Consider the following 25,496-nt stretch of genomic DNA (forward strand, 5'->3'; position numbering starts at 1 on the left):
GGTTGCAAACATCTGAAGCGACCCACAAGTCACCAGAAAGAAATGAGCTCAGACTTGCATTTTCAATTTCGTTTCCTCTCAGTACAAGGGAACATCCTGCTTGTCAGCCCCAGAGTGCACGGACTTGTGCGGTTCCAGCTGTGACCCGCACACCAAGAGCTGGTCCCTTCTTCTTTCATCTCCTCTTTTGAAGGCCCCAGGGGTGGGAGAATGTGATGATATGAATCTTCAGATTATAAACCTAGCTCAGAAATGAGAAATACCACTGCTTGGCAAACAAGTCTGAGAAACTGTCAAATATTATTGCTTAAAGGTAAGTCAGGTTGTTGGATGAGTTGCTGATATTGGGTTTATACCTATGAACACAACTGGAAGATGATGAAAACTCTAGAAGGAAAGAAAGAGCTCTGCTCTTACAGGGCAAGCAGAGTTTAAGGCCAAAAAGGAAAAAAGTTAATTAAAACAGTAAGAATGAAAATTATGGTGAATAGTAATTCTCCACCAAGATCCTCTCTTCAAATACATTTCTACTAGCATGGTGGGCTTGGCTGTGTGAAGATTACCTCCCCCCAAAAGAAAAACATTTTTATGGTAATACATGTAATTTTATTCACTCAGTACATTTAATGATGGACTTTTTTACTCTTTAGTTTTTCGAATCATAGTGGACTACTGAAAACTCATTATTCCTGACCTCAAGTTTCTAAGAGAAATGTTAATTCTAAGGAAGTAACTGAAAAAAATCCCAGCTAGGAATAGAAAGCAATTTTATCATGTGTGTTCTGTTATTTATTTCAGGCTCACAACTGCTGCAAAAGAGCAACTCATAAATAATTCTACTAAGGCTTTCTGGCCTTTTCTTTCTTTTTAGAGACAGGGTCTTGCTTTGTCACTCAGACTGGAGTTCAGTGGCATGACCATAGCTCACAGCAGTGTTGAACTCAAGCTCAAGCAATCCTCCCACCTCGCCTCCTGAGTAGCTAGGACTACAAGTACACACCACTAAATTCAGCTATTTTTTTTCCCCCGTAGAAACAGGGTCTCACTATATTGCCCAGGTTGGTCTTGAACTTCTGGTCTCAAGCGATCAGCCTCTAGGCTTTTTCTTAAAACAAAAGAGCAACTGTAATGTTGTAATGTTGTAATGACAACAACAATAATAACTCTTACTGGGAGCTTTTTATGTACCAGGCCCTGTCTCAACTTTTTTTATGAGGTTGGTATAACTTTATTCCTATTTTACTGAGGTTTACAGAGGTGAAGTAAGTTGGTCACAAAGCTAGCAAGTGGTAGTCAGGAATGAAGCTTGAGATATGAATCCAGAGAAGTGACCGTCATATTTTAGCATGTATTCTCCTTGACCATCACACATGATTTTTTTTTTTTTTTTTGAGACAGAGTCTTGCTTTGTTGCCCAGGTTGGAGTGCAGTAGGGATTGTAGCTCACTACAACCTCCGCCTCCCAGGTTCAGGCGATTCTCCTGCCTCAGCCTCCCGAGTAGCTGGGATTATAGGCATGTGACACCACACCTGGCTTATTTTTATATTTTTGGTAGACATGGGGTTTCACTGTGTTGACCAGGCTGGTCTCGAACTCCTGACCTCAAGTGATCCACTGACCTCAGCCTCCCAAAGTGCTGGGATTACAGGCATGAGCCACCTCGCACATAAATTTATACTTGAGTAATGGGAAATAAAAGAGAGACTGGTAATACTTATGAGTTAGATACACACACATTTTGGGAACCCTTTTAAGTTTACCTTCAAGGCCATGAGAAAGAAAATCTCGTTACAAGAACTACACATATATTCTTTGGTGCTCTAATTGTCTGTCCCATACACTCTCTCCCTGCCCCACCTCACCTCCTAGCCTTCCACCCCATAAGTACGTAGCACACAAAGATCAAATAGATCTGAAATGCCAGTCTCCTTAGGGAAGTACACAGCAAGTAACTATGGCTGGTAAAAGACACAGTCATATTCTGCCCTGAACCCCAGCAGTCACAGAGGACATCCTGCTCCCAAGCCTGGTTTTGATTAGTTCCTATTTCTTACCAAGGAACTTGCAAGAATTAGGTTCTTTGATTCACCTCCTCTTTGTCACCTGAAAACTATGCATCTGTTTTTGTGCATGGCTGAGTCTGATTCCTCATAAGATGCTCCCCTAACTAACTTGCAGCATGGAGAGGCCATGCAGAAGTAGGCAATGAGGACATCACATGGTGGCCCAGCACCAGCAGGAGCCAACCCAGACACACGGATCTATCTGAAGACCCAGCACGATCAGCAGGAACAGCAGAACCTGCTTGCACCAGGGAATTCAGCTGGTGGGGAACGTTCTGCTTTTTCCAAAGTTCTGCTGCCCAGAAGCTGTGACTGCAGGCTTGTCACAGAATAAAGACTTCTGGGCCCATAGGATCTCAAGAGTGAGGCTGGGCTGCACGCAGTGGCTCACGCCTGTAATCCCAGCACTTTGGGAGGCCGAGGTGGGCGGATCACAAGGTCAGGAGATTGAGACCATCCTGGCTAACACGGTGAAACCCCATCTCTACTAAAAATACAAAAAATTAGCTGGACGCGGTGGTGGGCACCTGTAGTCCCAGCTACTCGGGAGGCTGAGGCAGGAGAATGGTGTGAACCCGGGAGGCAGAGCTTGCAGTGAGCCGAGATAGCGCCACTGCACTCCAGACTGGGCGACAGAACGAGACTCCATCTCAAAAAAAAAAAAAAAAAAAAAAAAAAAAGAGTGAGGCTGACAGGCAGGTTTAACCATGGCAGTTGCCTTTTCCAAGCCTTTAAGGGTAATATCTAAAGAGAATGTGGAATTCTATACTTTGAAAAGTCCTGATTTCATTGCACACCTTCACCCCTTGCCAAACACAGCTTCAACATAGTCTTTTCTTACCAATTCCTTTCCAAATGGCATGCATTTTTCAAGAAAACATACTTGCTGGATTTAGATAAAGAGAACACAGGGAAGTTCTGGGCCAAGGCAGAAAGATCAATTTTTAAAAGGCAAAGAGAACAGTATGTAGTCATGGTGCTCAATGATCACCAGTAGTCAACTAACTTAGTTGACTTTGACCCTAGTACACCAAAAGTGTTCATGTTTAGTTAACAGAATAATGAACACTTATCCCTGCTCATCCTCAAATTTAAAAATTTCTTCCTTGCTTGAGTACCCAGTTCTTTCGAAGTTTTCAAGGAATGAACCTGTTTCTGGAGTAAATGGCAGAGCTTCTTCCTGGGAAATAAACTTTCAAAAACAACTCACAAGAGCAGCTAGGCTAGATGGCTGATGTGGACTAAGTTAGTCCCTTGGCTATCTGCTCAGATCTTTGGACAGCCCGAGCGCTTTTGCCTACTGTAATTTGGGGCATTGGAATTGAGTTCTGAAAGCAGAAAGGAATCATCCTGGGTCACTAGGGAAGCACTGTTTCATGGCCCCTGAGAGTCAAATTTATACACCCAGGCCACTGCAAAAGTAGGATTGCAGAGCTACAGTGGCTCCTAAAAGGAGGATCAGGAAGGACCCAGGAAAATGCAGGAGTTGGGCATAAGACTGGGAAAGGGTAGAGGGAACCTGAGCTACAGGTTGGAGAGAGAAGCTATTACTGTATACCTCATAGAGCAGGCTCAACAGATGGGAAGGAGAAGGTAGGGGAAAGAAGATGGATTTTGGAGACAAATGAGAGCCTGAGTTTGAAACCAGGCTCTCCCATTTTCAAGCTGAGTGACCTTGGACAACTTAATCTCTCTGGGCTCTAGTAGTAATTCTTTGAAAAAGAATAATATTACAGGTCCACAACTCTTCATGTATAATTCCCAAATCCAAAAAACTCTGAAAAGAAAGATTTTTCATAACTTATTTGGCAGCAAAACCTGACATGAGCTGACATGATGGTCTCCTAGTCTTTACCCACTTAATGGAACTAATTCTTCTTCTCAAGTTTTAGAGTAGAAATTTAATTTGATCACAGGGTGTTGACCCAGAACCTGCCAGTTGTGTTAAATAATAGTATGTTCATTGTATTACTTTTCTAAATAATATTATATACTTTATAAATTCTCTAAAATCAGAAAAAGTCTGAATCTAGAAATATATCTGGCCTCAAGGGTTGAGGTAATTTGTGTCTTAGAGGGCTGTTGGGAGGATTCAGTGAGAAAATAAGAAATGACAAGTGTGAAATAACTAGTATTATATGCAGCTTTAAGGCCTTGATAAATTGTAACTACCATGATTAGACTTTTGTAACCAGAGAATGTTCTAGAAATATGCTGGTGGACAATAACCATCTGTGGACACTCCACAATAAGCTTTAGCTAGCTTCACACAGCCAGAAGGGCTCCTACAAGCTGCACAGTTGGTGCCTGCCTTGCAGGAAAGAGAGGCACTGTGTACTACTGATGGAGAGCTCTCTCATCATCAATCCTTCTGTCAGATGCTGACACAGGGACTTCCCCCATGGAGCAATGAGGGCACCTCAAATGAAACTGTGCCTCATGTGGCTCTAATTTAGCATGGCACACTCCACCAAGCTCTGCTTCATGAAGAATGTGTGGACAGTCGCAAACATATTTTTCCTAAGACTTTCCTTTGTGATATTTGCAGATAATGAAGGGGAAAGAACAGAGACCCAGTTAAGAATCTTTATAATAATGTAATGATCACCTCATGTCTAATCTTATCTAAACAGACAGCAGCAGAAGTCAACACTTCCTGTACATCTTACAAAAGTAACATTTATAACTATCACATCTTTCCACAAATTAGAAAACATGAACAAATACCCCAAGTTATGGAACTTAATAGCAACCTACACCTTCTCTTATGCCACTCTCCATAATGTAGGTCTCACGGGGTGAATGATCTGACTTGGTAAATAAATTCAACATCTGGCATGAAAACAGAAACTCTCAAAAAACCAAACAAATCATCACCTAACTGGGTTTCTCTGGCATACTTAGAACTTGGAAGTGAAACCAGGATATCTAATAATAGACACAGATACTAAAGTGAGAACTGTTGGCAACCCCAATATGAAAAGACATTTGAAAATGTCTTAAACTGCAACTTCAATACAATGTTTGGATATCCCACCCCCTAATTCTTTCCTCAAGGGTGTTTTACAGCACTGTGTGAGTTATCCCTTCAAATCAGGCTCATGTACCTGCAAAAGTGCTTCCTTTATTCTCTCTCTCTCCTTTTTTTTTTTTTTTTTTTTTGAGACAGGGTCTCACTTTGCTGCCCAGCCTGGAGTACAATGGTTTGATCATAGTTCACTGCAGCCTTGAACACCTGGGCTCAAGCAAACTTCTTGCCTCAGCTTCCCAAGTAGCTGGGACAACAGGCATGTGTCACCACATTCAGGTAATTTTTCTTTCTTTTTTTTTTTTTAAGAGATGGGGACTTGCTATGTTGCTCAGGCTTGTCTCAAACTTAAGCAATCCTCTTGCCTCCACCTCCAAAAGAGCTGGGATTACAGGCATGCACCACCACCCCTGGCCTTCTTCCTTTTAGTCTCTAATTCTAAGTGCCATCAGCAGAGGGCACACATGCACACACTATTGGGAGCATGGCCCCTCACATAACATACAGGGTGTTCACCAAGATGGCACCTGCCTTCGGAAGTGCTCATAAGCAGGAAGAGCTCAATCCAAGCCTATGAAATGGATGCATTACAACAGGAAGACATTTAGTCCATCAACTCACAGTGAAGGCAGGACAGCTTGGGGTTGTGTTCAGATAATTACTCCTTTAAAAACTCTCACTGGCTTCTCACTGACCATAGGGTAAACTCTAAAGTCTGCAACCCTTAACATGATTGATAGGGCTCTTGGTTGTCTGGCTCCAAATCTATTTCTGTTTTGTTTTAAATCTCTTCCATTAACTTACTCTTAAATATCTCAAATGTGCCAAGTTCTCTATTCCTTTTGAGCCTCTCTTAGGTGCCCTTCCTTCTCCCCTACACCCTGAGCCCAACTTTACCCCTTCAGTTCTCAGCTTAGACAGTAATTTCCTAAGGAAGGAAGACTTTCTTTATCCTCCAAATGATATGGTCTTCCTTGTTTGTGCTCCTACAGGTCTCTGTGCTTCTCTGTCATAAAATTGCCTCATTTGTTTAATGTTGTTTCTCTTACTGAACCATTAAGTTCCCTGAGAGCAGGGACTATACATTTTTATTCACCTCTGTATAAACAAATGTCACTCAAATTCTATATAAGTGGAGCTTCTTCCTTTAAAAGTCAAATAAGGGCCAGGCGCAGTGGCTCATGCCTGTAATCCTAGCACTTTGGGAGGCCAAGGCGGGCGGATCACCTGAGGTCAGGAGTTGGAGACCAGCCTGGCCAACATGATGAAACTCTGTCTCTACTAAAAATACAAAAAACAAACAAACAAAAAATTTAGCTGGGCATGGTGATGGACACCTGTAATCCCAGCTATTCAGGAGGATGAGGCAGGAGAATCACTTGAACCTGGGAGGTGGAGGTTGCAGTGAGCCGAGTTTGCTCCATTGCACTCCAGCCTGGGAGACAGAGCAAGACTCTGCCTCAAAAAAAAAAAAAAAAGTAAAATAAGAACCAACAAGATAATTTCTAGATACCCGGTCATTAACAATGACTATATCCTTTTCAAAACAGAACTTCTATCATTCATTGTCCATCTTTTAAAAGCAAAAGCACTAAAAGCAAAAACAAATAGCATTTCCACACCTGGGGGATGGGGTTTCTGTCTAGATAACTTTTGTATGGAAAGAATTAGAAGATTTCTCCTTCCTTACCACATCCTGGCTCTCAGTGGATTTTATTTGCTTTAAGGTTTTAGGATTCCAGCATGGCACCAGCATGATTTCTACCAGAGAAGTTAAAAATTACATTTTTCATCACCTAGTATCCAATCATCAATCTGAGTCACACAACAAACTAGTGGAGTCACTTCTTCTGGCATGAAATATGAAATGTGCCGCAGGAACTTGGTAATACCTCCATTCACAAAACCACTGAAGCCAGGAGTTCTGACCCTAGCCATGAATTGTCTAGTTTGGCTGCCCAGAGTCATGTGTCAGCCTTCTCCCCGATCATGAACTTGGAGGTTGGCCAGCCAAGCAATACTCCAAAGATTTCCAGGCGTGAACAGGAAGAAAATTGTATTTTACATTCCGTTTCTTTCAACTCATGTTGTAATTCTGGGAAGCCCGGGTGCCTGCTTTAAATGTTCTAGAGATAAACATGAAGGAATGACATGTATGCATATCATTATCATGATTGTACTCAATATGACATCGAGATTGGAACAGACTTGCACAGATGAATTACCATCCCCTTGTAGGGACCAGAAATCAATCCTATGGGGGTGGGATATGGGAGAAGAGATCAACATTAGCATAGAGGGAAGTACTGGGGAGATTGATACTGGGTTGCTGGGATGCCAGTGGCAAGCCTTAGGATGCTGACTTGTTTAAGGCAACCTCGGTCCTGGTGGGGAAGCCTGATGGACAACAGCCGGTGGGGGAATCAGAAGAAAGCACTGAAATGTCTTTATATTAGATGGCTGTTTATGTGCTAGAAATAAAGTTGGAGGTAATATGGTGAGGGGTTCAATTAAGAGATAGAGACAGAGAAGCCTGAAAATACTCATGCTACGGTCTGAATGTTTGTGCCCGCCCCCCCATTATTCATTTGTTGAAACTTTATCACCAATTTGATGGCATATATTAAGAAAGTCACTGCACTCTTCCTCTTCTTCCTCCCTTTCCTTTCCTTCCCAAACAACTCAGTCCAAAAGTCACTAGGCCAGGCTGAATAAGATGGTACCTGCTGTAGTGTTGGAGCCCAGGTAGGGTAAGGAGGGTGTCGGTGAAGGGTGGTGGCAGTGGCCACCCGGAAAATGATGTTGGAGCCCAAGTTTGGTGAGGAAAACAGGAGACTGGTTATACCGGAGTGTGGGGGAAGGAGGGCTAGTTAAATAATAAACATATTACAGATAATAAAAACTAAGTATCTTGTTGTCAAGAAGGTGGTCACAAATATGGAAAGGGAGAAAGTATGAATGAACCTTTTATTAAATAAGAATTAAAAAGCATCAGGGCAAACTCATGGTTTTCAAGAGAGATGTGTATAATTTCTAATTCTGTCCACTGAGAGTGCCTGGGGCTAGTGACAATGCAATAACAATGAGCACAGCTAGCACTCAGATCTTTGTTTCTAAATACCATTCTCCATCATCAGAAACTAGTGCTCTTCAGAGAGACGACCGATTTCAGGGTTGGGAAAGTATAAGATGAAACTGGAATATCTTGCGGTGCCAGAAATTGAGGAAGCATTCAAAGGATAACGGGGACATCTCCAAAGGACATGTAAGTTAGCCAGAAAGGGCTCCCGTGAGCTGTAACTGAACAAGTTGAGGATAAAAATAATAAAAGAAATGGATTATAATCCATTGACTATCACAGGAATCCACTGAATATCATAGGAATCCATGAGATCATACCGACATAAATAAATGAAGTTTGATAAGAAATGGGGTGAAAATTGCAGAATACCACAGTATTGCCCTACAAAATGTATATTAATTACAAAAGAAAAAAGTAACTACTGTGCAGAAGGCTGGCAGACACTCCCTCAATGGAGTGATCATAATCAATATTAAGTGATCAGAGTTGACACCTGTCACCATAATGGGACAAACTAATACCACGTGCTACCTGTTTCGATACAGTGAGAACACAGCATCAATTTGGTGGTATTCCTACCAAAGATGCACAACCTGAAAATCATCATATGAAAGCATCAGAGACCCACATTAGGGAGCAGTCTACAAAATTGGGGGTAATGGGGCATCATGTTGGCAATTTACTCTCAAATGATTCAAAACAGAAAGACATTTGTACTGTACTTGGGAACTTTTCTTTAGGTTGGAGATTCTTTCCAATTTTAAAAAGTTAATGAGAAGAGTGACCTTGAGTCATTGTAGATTTGATGGAGGCCAAGTGTCAAGATAAGATTAAGATATGGATGGACCAAGATAAGTGTCAACAATTATCCTTTAGGGTAATGATTCTTAAATTTTCTCTGGTGAAGCATCAGTTTTTCCCCACCAGTCCATTATGAAGCAATAGTTTTGTAAAATACAAAAATCCCACGCTTGGATTTCAGGACAATATCACATTGCAATAAGAGTTTTCAAATGCTTACTCTCGCTGTCTGAACTTAGAATGAACCAGTAGCAAATGATTCCTGGACTAGCTTGGACCACGCTTTGAGCAGCGTTTTCTATAGTTGAAGATCTGTGGATCCCTGATTGCCATCACATTCACATGGAAAATAAAAACAACTGGTCACACGGTTATCCATATGGTAGCAATAATAATTAGCACCCTAATTAACATCAACCATCTATACAAAGTATTCAAAAAAGGGACCACCCAGGCAATATGAAGGGATTAAAGACCTGCCTTTGGGAAGAGTAATTCAACTTCTCCAAATGGGTCACATGACAAGAACAGATGCGTCCACTCCTGATTCCAAAGTAGTTGCTTTGTGGTGACTTCAGAAGAAAAACCCAGTTACACGGAAGATGAACAAAAGCATTTTGCATGGACCAGTCTGCAATGCCATGCCATGACTATCATTGCTGGGAAGGAAACCAGCATTCAGAAGGGGTTAGTTAGTAGAGGACAACTCCCAAATCAGATGGGTTTAACTAGATACTGAGGGTCAAGCTACTGATTCCAACATAGTCCACACATGGGTCCACTCTGGTTCTATGCCACAAACAGCCTCTCCTTCAGACAAGAGGCAGGCTTTCAAGTAAAAGAGAACAATTCCTTATAATAAACCAAGGCCAAAGCAGAACAACAAAGAAGGAGCTATTGCATCCTCTGGAAAGTGGCAAACTCCATGCAAGCTCAGGGTTCTTCTAGAGGACACTCTTGACACTTTTGTTGCATGTCCCTGTATGCTGGAATTCTCATGCCAGTGTCCCCCCAACACTTATTGCAGACACACACAGAGGAGGCTCCACATAGAAACCCATGAGCTGGAATCAACAACAATAGACTGCTGTGGCATCTGTCTCTCATGTAAGGCACCTCACTTACCTGGGGCAGTTTTGTAGCATGTTCTGGAGGGCAGCGATGGGGCATTCTTTGTCCTGGGGCTCTGTGTACTCTGCAAGACTTGTCTCTGCCTCTTCAGCTCCTCTTCCCTTTCCTGAGCTGCTCGGATCTCTTCCTCAATCATGGACAAAGTCCGCTGTTTCCTGGACCTCAGCTTGAAAGGCCCAACCATCACGTCAGATTCTTGAGTGGCCAGGAGGGAGGCTGTGCTTCTCAGCTCAGCTGCCTCCGAGTACTTGCTGAAATAGCTTCCTTCGGGCCTGGTCTCCTCCATGTTAATCGGGCCACTGGGCTGCACAGCTGGCAGTGGCTGGGGGGGCCCCCTTTCCCTGAGCGCCCTGTCTTCAGCAGGCAGAATCTTTGGTAATACATCCCTTTTCTCTTGAACAGGAGAAGACACCTGAGGTGGCTCAAACATGCTCTGAGGCTTTTCTGAGCCGAACGCCCCAGCTTCAGCTTCCTCTACAGTCGCTTCAGGTCCCTGTTGCTCTGCTCCATCCCTGCTGGTTTTGGACACAGCTTTATCCACCTGCTCGGCTATGGCTTGTTGAATGGCATTCTGCACCAGGAGGCCAGCCTGATACTCCAAGGGATCATCAACCGACGGAGAGTCCCCCAGCGTGGAGGAAGGGGAATAGAAACCATGATCACTAAATGACTTGGAGACGCCTTCTCCTCGGCCCTCTGAGGGGTTGTCAGTTTGTGGCGTCTGGGGCAGAGAAAAATCAGCCAGTGAATTTTCCTGGAGGGCATTGGTTGTCTCATTGGATGCCCCGCTGTCACTGATGTTGTCCATGCTGAAATCATTGGATAGGGTCTCCAGGACTGTGGTATCCTGAGACCTCACCGACAATTCATCCAGACCAGAGTCAAGCTCCTCTTGGGTCAAGGAGACATTGACAGATCTTGAGAACTGATCCAAAATCCCATGGTCATCATCCTTGACCACGGTGAGGACGGCCCGGGCGCTCGTAAACTCTCCATCCTCAGCCCACAGTTTAGATAAGGGCCCACGTTTAGAAGGCTCGCTGTAGGGCCCTTCCTTCCCCTGAGGGGCTGTGTTGCCCTGGCTTCCTGCTGCCGATGGGGTCTCCAGGGCACTGGGGGATTTCTGTCCCTTGGCGGCTGAGGCACCACTGTCTTCTGGAGGTCCCCCGACAGAAGGTGGTCTCGGATTAGTCAGTGGCTTGTCTGAGTTGACTGACCCCAGAGGCCTGTAGAAAGGCTTGATGGAGAACAGCCTGGGTGTACTCTGGCCCTTGGCCACCGCTTGCCTGGAATTCTCCATCAGCTGAAATTGTTTGCGAGCAGCAGAGAAATCTATCTGCTCTGTGACAATGTCCTCCTTTGCTTTGTCAATCATGCTTGCGCGTTCATGAGAAGAGGCAGGGGCTGTGCAGAGCTGCGATGGGGGCTGCTGCTGCTGCTGCTGTAACTGCTGCTGCAGCAGCAACTGTTCCTGCTGTGCCCTTCTCTCCTTGCGCTCCTTGTACTTTTTGTGCGACTCCAGATGTTCCTCGTCCAGCTGCTCCTCGATGGTTTTTTCCTGCGGGGGATTCCACCATTTTGCTGCAATGCCAGGATTCTTCTTGACGGCCTGGCTGCGGATGAGTTCTCTCCTCTCCTTTTCCAGCTCCAGCATCTCTTCTGAAGGCCTCACTTTTCTAATGCAGTATTGTTCTTTCTCATGCTCGTCATCCTCAAAGAGCTTGGAGGGCTTCTTGTCCTCATGGAAGGCACGCAGCTCAAACTTGGCCTCCTTTTTCAGTGTGGTGAGAGTGAACTCTCCATCTCGGGAAGAACACCGTGAGCTGGTTGTGGAGCTGGGGCTGACAGGCGCCTGCAGGCTGTCCCCCAGCGCATCTCTAGGCTGGCTGGGGGAATGGCCATTTGTTCTTTCTGCCTCTGCCATGGGGTCAGGGCTGCTATTACTGAGCTCGATGTGAGGAGGTGCCTGCCGGCTAGCTGTTCTTTCAGTGGGTTCTGGCTGGGTCGCCTCGTGGACAGGGGGGCTTAGGCCGCCCACCAGAACCACTGCACCAGGCTCTGGGGAGGATGTTCCATTGTACGTTCCATCCACAGCAGAATCACAGCAGTTGGCCTCTAGCACCTCATCTAGATAGCGGATCTCTCTGGCGACATCATTATCCAGGGATTCGTGGTGATCAGTAAGGAGGCCATTATGGGGGGGTGAATAGAAAGCGGAGGGGTGGTCCATGGGATGTGGGGTAGAGGTGATTCCAGGAACACTTTTACATTCTGCAACAGACACCTCAATTTCCATGTTTTTGTGATCTGGGGAAAGAGAGCTGGCAGCAGGCTCCAGGAGGGTGGCACTATAGTTGTCTCCCTCGCTTTTTAGCCAGATATCATCCTCAGAAAGCTGGGGAGGCTTCTGGAATAAAGAGTAAACAAAAGTCAGGGTTAAATACTGCACCTCTTATGGATGTGAATGCTGACAAACTGACTCATAACTAAGAGGAAGGAAAATGGAAACCACAGTGACAAATTCTTTTGAATAGAAATTTCCTAATAATCCCTTAAATGTTCATTTTCTTGTAGTAACAGGTGCCCAATCCTCTCTAATTTATGGATTCCATTTTGTTTACATGCTAGTGCCATTTTTAAATTTTATCTACTAAGGTGGAAGAGATTACATCATTATTGTACCAGAGTCTTCCCAAGTATTTTGTGGCAAATGATTGCAGGCTGTGCAATACGACTATTAATAGGATTGCAAAAAGAAGGTCCTTTTGTATGAACAGATCTTTAAAACATATGACTCTCTGCCAGATGTAATGCAGTTATTCTGGAGACAAGAAACTTTTTGGAAAATCTTTCCGGAATAAAATACTGGAAAACAGTAGATCCCTTTAATGGCAGCACACAGACTACAGTGCCTCACTGCCATGGCTGTAATTGACCATGTGCCTTACGAACACCATCACCAAAGCCACTGACTGCACAGCTCTGTTTTCTGGGATTGCATCAAAATAATACTCTTAAGAAGTCAGCATTGCTTTGAAAAACTAATGGCCAATGGTACCTCTCCTCCAGTTTTTTAACTGCTTTATATGTGATATCTTCAGTTTGTGATTCAATAAGAAAACCCTATCTTCTTAATGTTTTAAAACCCATCATATTTTTCTTTTTCTTTTTTTTTTTAAGGAAGGAGGTTTTTTGTCTTGAGGGCTTTTTTTTTTTTTTTTTTTTTTTTGAGATGGGGTTTTGCTCTGTGGCCCAGGCTGGAGTGCAGTGTGCCATCTCGGCTCATTGCAACCTCTACCTCCCGGGACTACCGGTGTGTGCCATCACCCCTGGCTGATTTATATATATATATATATATATATTTTTTTTTTTGTAGAGACAGAGTTTCTCCATGTCTCCCAGGCTGGTCTTGAACTCCTGTACTCAAGTAATCTGCCTGCCTCAGCCTCCCGAAGTGCTGGGATTACAGACATGAGCCACCACGCCCAACCCATCCATCTTATTTTTCTACCAGTTATCTAGCCTATGTAATTTTGTTATTTGGCATTAGAAACATTAATTTTCAAATTATAAGATGATTTTCTTTTTCATATCAAAGGACTCTGGCTTATCTCAAAGAATTCCAGTAAAGTATAAACTTAATTTGAGTTACCATCAAGGACCTTACAACACCTAGGTTGGCTTTGTTTCCCTGTCTCAAGTTTATAATGTGCCTGGTATTATTGACATAGGACAATGCAAAATTGCAAGAGAGTGTAATTTTCATTTATCTAAGGTTTCAACAATTTTAAATGCTTAGAATATTAAAACACCACCTTAGGACGATTCTCAGGAAATTAATTTCAAAATCCTTCCCAAAAAAGTGGATAATTATGGATTTGTTCTCGAGACCTAAGAAAACACGGGAGTTCACCGTTAAGTGCTCTGCACTGCTGTCAGAATGTTGAAAAACTCTCTGAGTTATCCATGAACTGGGGGGTTTCCTTCACTCTTCACTTTCCACATTTCCTTTCAGACTTAAATTATTCAAGTAATGTATATGTCTTCTCCATTAACAGGCACAAATAATGAGTGTTCCTCTTTTGTCAACATCTTCCGTTCTCTGATTTTCTTCCAGTCTAGGTCTGGTCTTTGTTAAAGAGTGATACTTAACACAATTAATATTTATAATTACTAATATCTTTATTTTTTATTTTTGACCATCATTAAATAGTAGTTTTTGCCGCCACCTTCCTTTTTTTTTTTTTTTTTTTTTTAAGAGACAGGCTCTTGCTCTGTTGCCAGGCTGGAGCACAGTGATGTGATCATAGCTCACTGCAACCTTGAACTCCTGAGCTCATGGGATCCTCCTGCCTCAGTCTCCCTTAGGACTACAGGTGGGCATCACCATGCCTGGTTAATTTTTAAAATTTTTTGTAGAGATAGAGTCTCGCTATGTTGCCCAGGCTGGTCTCAAACTCCCGGACTCAAGCAGTCCAGCCTTGGCCTCCCAAAGTGCTGGGATTACAGGCATGAGCCACCCTGCATGGCCAGCCCTTTTAAAACTATTAACTAAACTTTTTGTTGGATGAGACATTGTCAGTAACTTCTACTCATATATCATTAAGAATTACACAAAATTTGAATGCTGAAACTTACTGGCTGCCATTCAATTTCAAGTAAACCTAGGCCAAAATTAGCCCACTCCATGAAAAATTATTATTGAAATAAGAAGACAAACAAAGACAGATTCATGGTACTGCTAAGATGAGTCAGATTACCTATGGCACCCTCACCCCTGGCTTCTTTTGGCCAATGACTCACTGCTAATATTCTGCATGGGAACAACAGAGCTCTCCTTCTATCCTCTTTGGCTTGGGGGCCGGGGTGGGCGGAGGGGAGTGGGAAATCAGTAGGAAGCTGGTAGGACTGAAATATGGTTAGAAAACACTGCTCTCCTGAAACACAAGATGCTTTAGAATACCTGAGGAGAGGAAGAAGGGCAACGTAATAGTAAAGGAAACTAAAAGGCAAGTAATTAGTTCTATAGTTTAATTAATTAATCCGTTCATTAAACATGAGGGGAGGTTATTCTGCAGGGTCATAATGAAATTAGCAGCAACAATAAGCTCCAGAAGACAACACCCTTTAAAAAAAAATGAGTTCCCTGTACTTCCAAGAAAGCCCTAAATCTATATTAGAGTTTTCTTAGTCGGAATCAGGCAAGTGAAGAAATTGCTTCTCTTTGTCTCTTGTTGCTAATCACAGAGGAAGGAGTGATGGGGCTTATCTCCAAAGCCATTTCCCAAGAACACTTTTCCGCTCCTCACATCAGCATTGTCCCTTTCTGTTGAATGTTTCACACTCCAAGTGCTCGATGATGAATGAGCAGATGCCTTTCCACGTTTTCTTTTTAGGATTCAAAAATTGTATCAGCTCTTTCCAAGGCACCCTTTTTGAACTAGAAATAGTTGTTTTGGTACCAAATATTTAAAATCTAAGACGACAATTTGACAATATACTTTTGCAATTGTTTGAAAAAAATACAAAACTGCCATTATCTTTGAATCAGAAATTATTTTACAAGTAGTTATGTCTTCTGTGATCGGTCAAACTGAGATTTTAAAATATGCTAGTTAGTTGGCAGGGTGCAATAGCTCATGCCTGTAATCCCAGCACTTTGGGAGGCCAAGGTGGGTGGATCACTTGAAGTCAGGAGTTTGAGAACAGCCTGATCAACATGGTGAAACCTCCTCTCCACTAAACATACAAAAGTTAGCCAGGCATGGTGGTGTACACCTGTAATCCCAGCTACTTGGCATGAGAATCGCTTCAACCTGGAGAGCGGAGGTTGCTGTGAGCCAAGATAGTGCCACTGCATTCCAGTCTGGGTGAGGAAGTGAGACTGTCTCAAAAAAGGCTGGGTGTGGTGGCTCACGCCTGTAATCCCAACATTTTGGGAGGCCAATGTGGGTGGATCACTTGAGGTCAGGAGTTTGAGACCAGCCTGACCAACATGGTGAAACCCTGTCTCCACTAAAAATACAAAAGTTGGCCAGGCACGGTGGTGTACACCTGTAATCCTAGCTATTTGGCAAGAGAAGCTCTTGAACCTGGAGAGCGGAGGTTGGAGCATTCCAGCCTGGGTGAGGAAGTGAGGTTCGGTCTCAAAAAGAAAAAAAAAAAGAAGCCCGCACGGTGGCTCACCCCTGTAATCCCAGCACTTTGGGAGGCTAAGGCAGGCAGATCACCTGAGGTGAGGTCAGGAGTTCGAGACCAGCCTGGCCAACATGGTGAAACCCCATCTCTACTGAAAATACAAAAAATTAGCCAGGCGTGGTGGCAGGTGCCTCTGTAATCCCAGCTGCTTGAGAGGCCGAGGCAGAAGAATTGCTTGAACCTGGGAGGAGGAAGTTGCAGTGAGCCGAGATCATGCCACGGCACTCCAGCCTGGTCAATAAGAGTGAAACTCCATCACACACTCACACACACACACACACACACACGCGCTAGTTACTTGTTAAAAGTCAAAGTTTGGGGGTTCCAGTGTAATTTGGGATGATTCCTTTCCGATACATTTTTTTAAACCTCTAGACACTGGAGGGTGTAAACAGGAAAGAGGCCCTCCTTCTTGTGAGCTATATGGCATCCAGTCCCCCTTTCCCCATAAATTCAGAAAATTCTTCATGACAATTCCATCTACTCAGGAAGCAGCAGGTTTAACCTCTAATTGGCATGGAAGTATTTAAAGAGATAAACAACTCTGAATTACTGATTCACAATCATGCACCAGAGGTCCTGAGGTTTTGTAAAGTTAGACAACAATGATAACAAAAGAGCGAATTCCTGAGTTCCACTGTCAGCAGTAAGAATTTGCCTTCATGCATGATGGCCTGATAGAATCAAAGCCACCGGCAACTACACCAGGTAAATGGAAATGGGCTGGAAATCTAACCTATCTGGATTGGGCAGGAATCTGGGCTTGGTATCATCAGATGATGTCTTGTTTAAACCAACAAATGCTTATTGCTCTCTTTGAAGATAAGAAGGTCCAGAATTTTCTCCATGCTTCAAATTAGGCGAACGTGATTCCAGATTCAGATAAGATGCACATTCATTCAATCACCAGGAAAGTCCTTTTTGAAATGAACTATGCCCCAATGCAAAAACAGGAGGATATGAAAGAATCATCAAACTGGGTTTTCTAAGGTCAGAGAAAAACTAGGGTGCAAAGGGGCTGTGGGAGCTTTTTAGATCGGCCCAGTTCACCCTCCAGGTAGAGCCCTAATACCACGACACAGAAACCTGCCCTTCCCACTAAATTCCTAGAATAGTTAACAGCTGGTTAGGATGCCTACCATTTACTTTCAAATACTTGATCGGGGCAATTTAATACAGCTGTGTGCTTCTGAAATTAGTTTAAATTACATTCCAGGGTCTGACAACCATCCTAACTGGGAATATAAACTCAAGGGATGGTCATCTAGGATCCAATGAGAGATCCCACGCCCCACAGGTGGCTTCCTCCAGTACTTAGCTCCCTTTAACTCCCAAGAACCCCTGAAGCTTTGCTAATTGGCATAATTAAGGTGAGAAATAGGTTTTCATTAGTGAAATTAGTGGCCTGTCAATTAGCATAATGAATGTTAGAAATCCGTGAAATTGGTGGTGTTCAAATTTGTGGATTAGAGATCTTCCTCACCCTTTCATAAAGGGGATATGCCAATAGAGCGAACCCTTTGGTTTATACACCCTTAGGGATGGTGTTTGAGGTTTGAGAACTAAACAATCTTGTTTCTAGCCTTTGGCTCAGGGGACTTCGGTTGCTTACCACCCACTAAAATGGTAACAGAATCCTGTCTTCATAAAGTTGCCACATCTGTCTTCAGGCAAGGTGGGGTTGGAGCATCTAGAAATTTAGAGAGCTGAGATTTCCTCATAGCATTTTTTATAAATGTTTATTTAACACAAGTCTGTATGAGTGCCAGAATTTGGTCCCAGAGACCTGTGTTTAACATAACCTGGTAGCCAGGCTGCAACTAAAGTCGCCTTTATTTACCAAAAAGTGTTTAATAGTTTTGCAAAGCAAATTAGCGTGGCTTAATTTACAACACAGGTGCCTATGTCTCCACCTAAATAATGCAGAAAATGTGGTAATTCAGAGTTTAGCGTCCAAAGACCAGAGTCTGGGGTCATTTCTTGGCTCTACCTATAAAAGTCCTACCAGACTTTTTGTAATTATGGAATTCTGCTGAGAACAGAACTCCTTCATAAGCAGGACTAATATCTCCCAAATCTGTTTTGAGAATTAAGTTAGAAAATGTACTTAAAAGTACTATGTAAACTGTAAAACGGTTAATGCAAATGTTCACTATTATTAAGCCATTTTACACTGAGGTTTAAATGACAGATATTATATTCTTTCTGGCAGCAGACTGATTTTCTTTTGGGAAAAGAGCAGGAGATTTTTAGAAGAAAAGAAATCAAGAAGAAAAGATGAAAGAAAAAAGGCCCGGGAAAGACTCAAAGTCAGAATCTATGGCAGCTCTAATCTCCCTAATCTTTCCCCAACCCCAGATCCTTACATGTGAATTTTAGTTGAAGCTGAACACGACTAGGAAGATACAGTTGTGCTGCAACAGAGGGAGTAATTTCACAAAATGTCCTTAAAAGTTAAGTCCTGAAATGCAGTAAGTAGAATGAGCAGTCAAGAACCACCCAGACCTGGGGCTCCAGTCACATGGGAAACAGAGGAGGGGTCACACATTGGATAAAACAGAACCTGGTCCATCTCCACAACTCAACTAGCCAAGTAAATGTACAGGTGAATGAGACAGCCCTGACAAGCCTGTCCTGTGGGCATGCTGTAAGTGTGACATCCCCATTTTCTGGTTGACACATGTCTAATAGCTTATCATTTCACAGTACATGCACATACATATGTCAGCTGATGCTTGAAAAATGGCCCTCTGTTAAGTAGGAAAGGCATGAATTTTATTTCAGTCTTAAAACTTCAGAATAAGAGGTATAGAGAAATAGAGGGACGTTTCCCAAGATCACCTGGCTAGTAAGTGCCCTAGCCAGGATGTGAAGGTGGGTTCTTCTCATTCTATCCTGATATATCAAAATGGAGTCTCAATATTAGGAGGCTTTTAAAATGACATGGGAAATGGTAAGAAGAGTGGATGAATCAAAACAGAGTTAGCTTGGCTTTTTGGTTGATCTTTTGCTTGCTTGAATCTCTACAGATGATGTGAGACTCACAATTTAGCTTTAAAAGTCGATGATCCCTTTACCTTCTTTATTCAGTCTTGGTCAGAAATAGATGAACTCCCTGGAGAGTTAACTCTCTGGAGACGTATCTGTTGCTCTACGTGTCAGCTAGAAATGTGACTTCTTGCACAGTCTGGGGATTTCACCCTCTGGGCTGGTCTCTGAAGGGGTTCTGTTTCCTCTGGCCATTTGCCAGAGGTAAAATATTAAGATCCCATGTCCATGTCATTTTGATGGACACTGTGGGAAAAGGCTGCAACTCTTCACCAACACTACAAGTGAGATTCTAGAAGCCTGTTTACATTTGCACAGAAAACACAACAGCAGGGCCCTGATCCCTGCCCCACTGGGCATAGACACCCATGTGTTCTTTCTGCCCAGGGTACCTAGGCCTACAGCTAGGCATGTCATGGACAGAAATAACTTTAAGGAAGTGCATTTTCCTTAGCAGGTCTGCCTGAGCCCAGGCGGAGAGCAGAAAGGTGTCCTTCACCACAAGGACAATGTTCACTGTGTTCACAGCCTCCCCTCTGCCCCACCATCCTCAGGCTGTTAAAGCTCGACAGTGTCCCTAACCCATCTCGACCTCCTAGGCTCCTAGCCTAAATGCACAGTGTGAACCAAATTACTTAAACATCAGGCTGTACAACCAGGTTTCTCTGCTTTGAATAACCCAGATTACTTCCTACTAAAGCCATGACATTTAAATTAGAAATGCTTTTCTCCAGATAATAGGTGACCCGATCCTTTAATCCAGTTATTTATAAGGTCCACCAAAAATATAAACTCACTCTTGGCCTAGGAACAGAGGCATGGCTATAAAACAAAACTTCCTCATAGCTGTGAAATCAGAGAGTATCTCCGTTTTCCCTTCTCATCCTGCCTCTCTTTTGTAAGTCACGTTTTCAGTGCACAGGACGCAATGACAATCATGATGAAGAACTGGTTCCACGAGCTATGCGTGGCTGTCTTTAGAGAGGTTCTTCCTAAACTTTTAACTTTCTGGCTAAGTCAGGATGTCTCCAGCATGAAGGCAAATGCAGAAGGGGTGAGGGTGGAATGGGAGGAAGTGCACCTGGCTGGTGGATGATGCCCAGAAACCTAAAAGATGCCCACATCAGCTGAACCTCATCAGCTTCGGACAAACCAGGCAAAGCTGCAGTCAGGTCTGGGGTGGGCTAACTCCCCAAACCGAGGGAACCCGAAGCATAAGAAAGGGAACAGAAGTTGAAGAGGTCAACACTACCTTGGATCCATAAGCATATCCTGGGACCCTGCAGAGCTATATGCTCTCAGCCTGGGCCATGCGAGGTCCTCAGAGCTCCAAGGTGATCCGCCATCCCCAGCAAGACGCTCACAGACTTGGAGGGAGTGAGTACCAGTTCCCGTAAGAAGAACGAACAGCACTAGGGGAAGGAAGTGCTGCAGCAATAGCTGGAAATAAACTTCCAGCCCTCTTCAACGGCGCAAACTGTGCCGGGCAAAAAGAATTGAAGAAAGCGCGGTGCACCAAAGTTTCTAAGCAGGCTGGCTGCACCTCCTCTGGCCCTCCCTGCTGACGACGACAGGAAGGAGAAGGAGCTGGGACTCCGAGTGGGCCGTTCCACCCTCCCCTGAAGGCACTGACAGCAGGAAAGTCTGGGAACTGCTTGCTGCAAGGGTTAGACTTGGGCCTCTAAGCCGAGCCTACAAGCGGGAAGTGGAGGAGAGGAGAGGCCCCGGGTGATAACCTGGGCCACATTCCAGTCCTGAGCAGGCTTTCCTCTTCCATCCCCCGAGCAGAGCTTCTTCCGGCCTGTGGAACTAGGGGCCCGTGTTGATTGTGGGAAACTGGGAACTAAGCCACTCCCTAAAGAGGCTAGAGCCTCCCCTCCTGGCTGATGGAAGACAGCCGGCCAGACTCCAGACCTCAAGCACTCCTGGGGCAAACGCAGGCTAAATTTGGACCCAGCAGGCTCGGGTCAATGCTGTGAGCCTTAAAAGGGGCAGATACTAAAAACACTTCTTGGTTTGCCTCCATGGATCTCCTGCCATGAAGCCATTGCAGCTCAATGTGACTAGAGCAGTTCTAAAAAGAAAACTCAACCCTTTGGAGGCCAGGAGTCCTGTTCCTGCTCCTGCAGGTCCAGCCTTTTTTTCTGAGAGCTTCTACGGTATTGGTCAAAAGAGTAATCACTGTTCTGCTATTCTCTCTGTCTTATGCCTCAGGTACAGGTCTGAAGACGGGATGAAAATACTTCTGGAACTCCCCACCCCTTCACTGGAAACAAGGCTTCCCTGTGTCTTGACCCACATTCCTAGTGAAGGAGACTGGTCAATTTCTCATAGAATGGAGTCTCCCCCAGCACCATAGCTTAGCCTATGAACAACCTCCTCTTAGCCCTGCTGAAAAGTCAGTGGCTCCAATCACATCTGGAAAATGTTAAGGTGTTATTTGATGAATATATTTACAGCTTGGGCTTTCTGTGAAAGAAACTGAAGACAGTGTGTGTGGTGGGGGTCAGCAGTGGGGAGGGGAGGAAAGGAAGGAAGCTGCTGTTGCCTTTTCTGCAGCAGCTGATGAAAGGGTTGTTTCTTTCCGTTACTTGGAGACCCACTTCTTACAGGAGTGACTGAGAGGCTTCCGGGTTTCCCGTGAATGAGGAGAGATGTGAGTTTCATGTTTTCCTCAATGAGGGATACCGAGCGCCCTATCAAGGAGCCCTCGGAGGCTCTTCTCACCAAAGGCCCTTTTCACTGGAGATTATTTTGCAAGGTAGTCCCCACCCCAGAATAAACCAAGCTAAAGGCCACAGAGGGAACTCTGGCTCCTGCAAGCTGAGATTTCTAGGGTAACCGATTCTGCTAAAGACAAAAGCAAGCCTAGTTTTTCAGTTCTTTATAAATTTGCTGTGTCCCTCTTGGTTTAAAAATAGTTCCAGATCTTGGGTTCACGCCTGGTGAGCAGGTCATGGCAGGGATCAAAAGCCAAACACCACTGTGGACCAGCAGAATCCACTATATTGAGGCAGAGCCCCAAGAAAAGAGAAAACAGTGCCAGATGCATTTGTGGTTAACCCTCTGTCTACAGATGATTCTGTGCCTATGAACAAAGCTGGCGAGGGTCTCCTTCCATACCCATGGGACCTCCAAGAGACAGGCACCACACATTCCCCCCAAAACCATATTCCCCCAGGCCACCCTGTGAATGTGGTGAGTTCCACAGCATGGAAACAGAAGGCTAGCTGTAGACCACAAGACTGAGTCTCTTGAACAAATGCTAGATGGCTAAGAAACGAGGTACCAGAATCACCGAGTCACTTGGTTCTGTTCTGGAAAAGGGCACACAGATTCTCACAGACACACTTGCACCATCTTCAAAGCGTGATCTGCCACAGACGACTCATATAGCTTTGCACTATATGTGCAGGACTGAGTGTCCTCTTTGCCTCTTAGCACAAAAGCTGAGAGTTTTACAAGATTTGCAAAAAAAAAAAAAAAAAAAAAAAGAGAGAGAGAGAGAGAGAGAAGCAAGACACCAGTTTGAGCTCGGCTGCCTACTCTCCAGCAAGAAAGGACTCCACAGCCCATGACAGACTCAGAAAACCTCCTCCATAAAGACACTGGCCTCAAAAAAAGACCCCTGTCCTTTCAAATTAGAAAGAAAAGGACACGAAGATAAGTCAGCAGACTCGGCTTACCCTGCCCAGAGCGCGCGCCTCAAACCTCCTCAGTGAGAACTGCCTTTTTCCAGACAGATTCCTGCGTGCACCCTGGCTCAAGCTGGACAAATTCCTCCTGAGCCTCCTGACGGAAGACTGTGATGTCACCGTGGGCCCTCCCTCTGCTCCCTAAAAGGCCATTCACACAAAGAAGGACTTTAACCTCCTTCGGAGAGGCCTGGCCCCTCCCTGGCTGGCCGGAGCTGGAGGGCAGCGGCATTCCCAGCCAGAGCAGGCCCGGCCTGCTCCTGTCACGCTCAAGGCTGAGCAGGGAGGCAGGAGCCGGCGGCGTTGAGGTGAATCAGTTAGCATTGATGTGAATCAGCTACCGCTGTCTTCTCGGCAATTCAGAGGTGGGCCCTGGGACAAGCAGGGAATTGATATCCCAGCGGTATTGAGGCAGCAAAAAATCTGAAAGACCCTGGAGAAGTCTCCAGTTAGACAGACTTTTCAGGACAGCCTGTGGTGTGTGCTTGTGCGTGCGTACATGCATGTGGTATGTGCACGTGTGCGTGTGTCTGTGTGTGATAACAAATGCTCACCACAGAACATTTAGAAAATAAAAAATATTCATTACCCCTCCAATCAGAAAAAAAATTAATATTTTATTTCATTCCATTGTCATCTTCTCAGAAATACGTATTTAATATCGAGACCAGACAGTAAATGCAATTCTGTGCCAACTTTTTTTTTTACTCATATCATTTCACAAGCACTTTTTATGTTATTTAATGGCCCTTGTAAGATGTGTTTTAAGTGGCTACATTATAGTCCATGCCAAAGTGGACAGATGCATCTGAAGTCTGAGATGAGTGCTCTAATTTCAAGGAATATCTGGAGGAAGTGGCTGCACCATCCCATGGCTAACAACAGTCCTCTGCCATCAAGAAAACAGATGCGCATTTGCCTTGAGTCACCTCAGAATAGGGCCCCCAGCACTACACTAAGTCTAACGGGGAGTTAGCGTGTTTATCAGTGCCCCCTGCCTGATAACACCCACTGGCTCAACTCTGCCTCCAGGTTCCGTCCACCTCATTCCCTGGAACTCTACGTTGACCTGGAAAATTTAGGGCATAACTTACGGGCAGAACTAGAAAGTCAGTCAGAATTCCAGGTCAGTTCAGTACCATGAAGTACTCACTTTTTCAGTAAGATTTTAGAGGTCAAAGAGAACTGAGATTTACAGTAAACTGGGGGAAAGATGACAAACGCCACACATGGTTCTGTGGGGCCAGCTCATTTGGGGTCAGTTTTAGAGCAGTTTGTCCTGGTGAGCAGCTGAAAGATGCAACAGGGTTCACCTGTGGTCTGCACACCAGCCAGCATAGCAGTCCTCCTGGGACCCTCCCAAGCACACGAGTCAGGGAAGGGATAATCAGAGTAGATGGAGCCCAGGAAGGCTCTTTTGAAAAGGAGGCTAAAAGTAGACTTTACAACTATTTACAGCATCTAAACAACATTTTCCATATGCTAAACACATTTTCCAAATTTATTTAGAAATATTGGGGAGTTCCTCAATGACTGACTTGGTGGTATCAAGTCACCAGGGAGCTCCAAGGGAACTCTGAATTTATGCTGCCCTGTGGAATAATTGGAATGTTCTGTTGTGTAGCCAGAGGCACTTCAAGATGCTACTTAGTCATCTAAAGTAAAATGAGGCAGAAATCACATGCCAATGGCATTGCTCTGCTTGAGAATGAAGAACCAGGGAAGGACTTTCCATTATGAGGTGCCCTCGACCAGCGATGCAAGAGGGGTACCCGGGACCCACTCCATTACCACACCTGCCCCTCCACACCCATGGGAAGATTTGTTTTAGAAAAAGGTTTTAAATCTGCCCTATTCACAAGAGACAACTGTATGTGCTCTTAAAGTACTATTTTCCAAGGAGTAGGTTTGTAAATGACCTGGTGTCTCAGAGACGCCAGAGTCCACTACACACACAAACACACATATGCTCCACCCACACACAGGCACACTTGTGTGTTGACTTGAGTCATCTCCACAAGTTCTTATGTTGAACTCCTAACACCAAGGACCTCAGAATGTGACCTTATTTGGAGATCAGTCTTTACAGAGGTAATCACATTTAAGTGAGGTCACCAGGGTGGGCCCTAATCCAGTATGACTAGGGTCTTTAGAATAAGAGGAAATGTAGACACAGAGATGTGCATAGAGGGAACACAACTACTTATAAGCCAAGGAGAGGGGCCTGGAACAGATCCTTCCCTCACAGCCCTCCAAAGGAACCAACTCTGCTGAGGATTTTGTGCTTCTAGCCTCCCAACTGTAAGAATATAAATTTCTGTTGTTTAAGCCTCCCCCCACCAATGTGTGATACCTCGTCATGGCAACCCTAACAAACTAATCTATATACTCACACATACACACCCATGCATTTGTATTTGTGCATGCACACAAAAACACACACATTCAC

At 44.3% G+C, this 25,496-nt stretch overlaps 1 protein-coding gene across 11 annotated transcripts in view; it reads right to left on the reverse strand.

The window, feature by feature from the left end:
* The window catches only part of PALM2AKAP2 (PALM2 and AKAP2 fusion), a 531,488-nt gene that overhangs the window by 23,834 nt on the left and 482,158 nt on the right, over positions 1 to 25,496 (reverse strand). For 9 of the 11 annotated variants that reach the window (XM_016960332.4, XM_016960329.4, XM_016960331.4 and 6 more), the window contains 1 exon segment: positions 10,101 to 12,513. In XM_016960332.4, the coding sequence (XP_016815821.2) occupies positions 10,101 to 12,513 (2,413 nt within the window). 11 annotated transcript variants of the gene reach the window in all.

Source organism: Pan troglodytes, chromosome 11, assembly GCF_028858775.2.
Source record: "Pan troglodytes isolate AG18354 chromosome 11, NHGRI_mPanTro3-v2.0_pri, whole genome shotgun sequence".
In the NCBI taxonomy this organism is placed as follows: Eukaryota; Metazoa; Chordata; class Mammalia; order Primates; family Hominidae; genus Pan; species Pan troglodytes.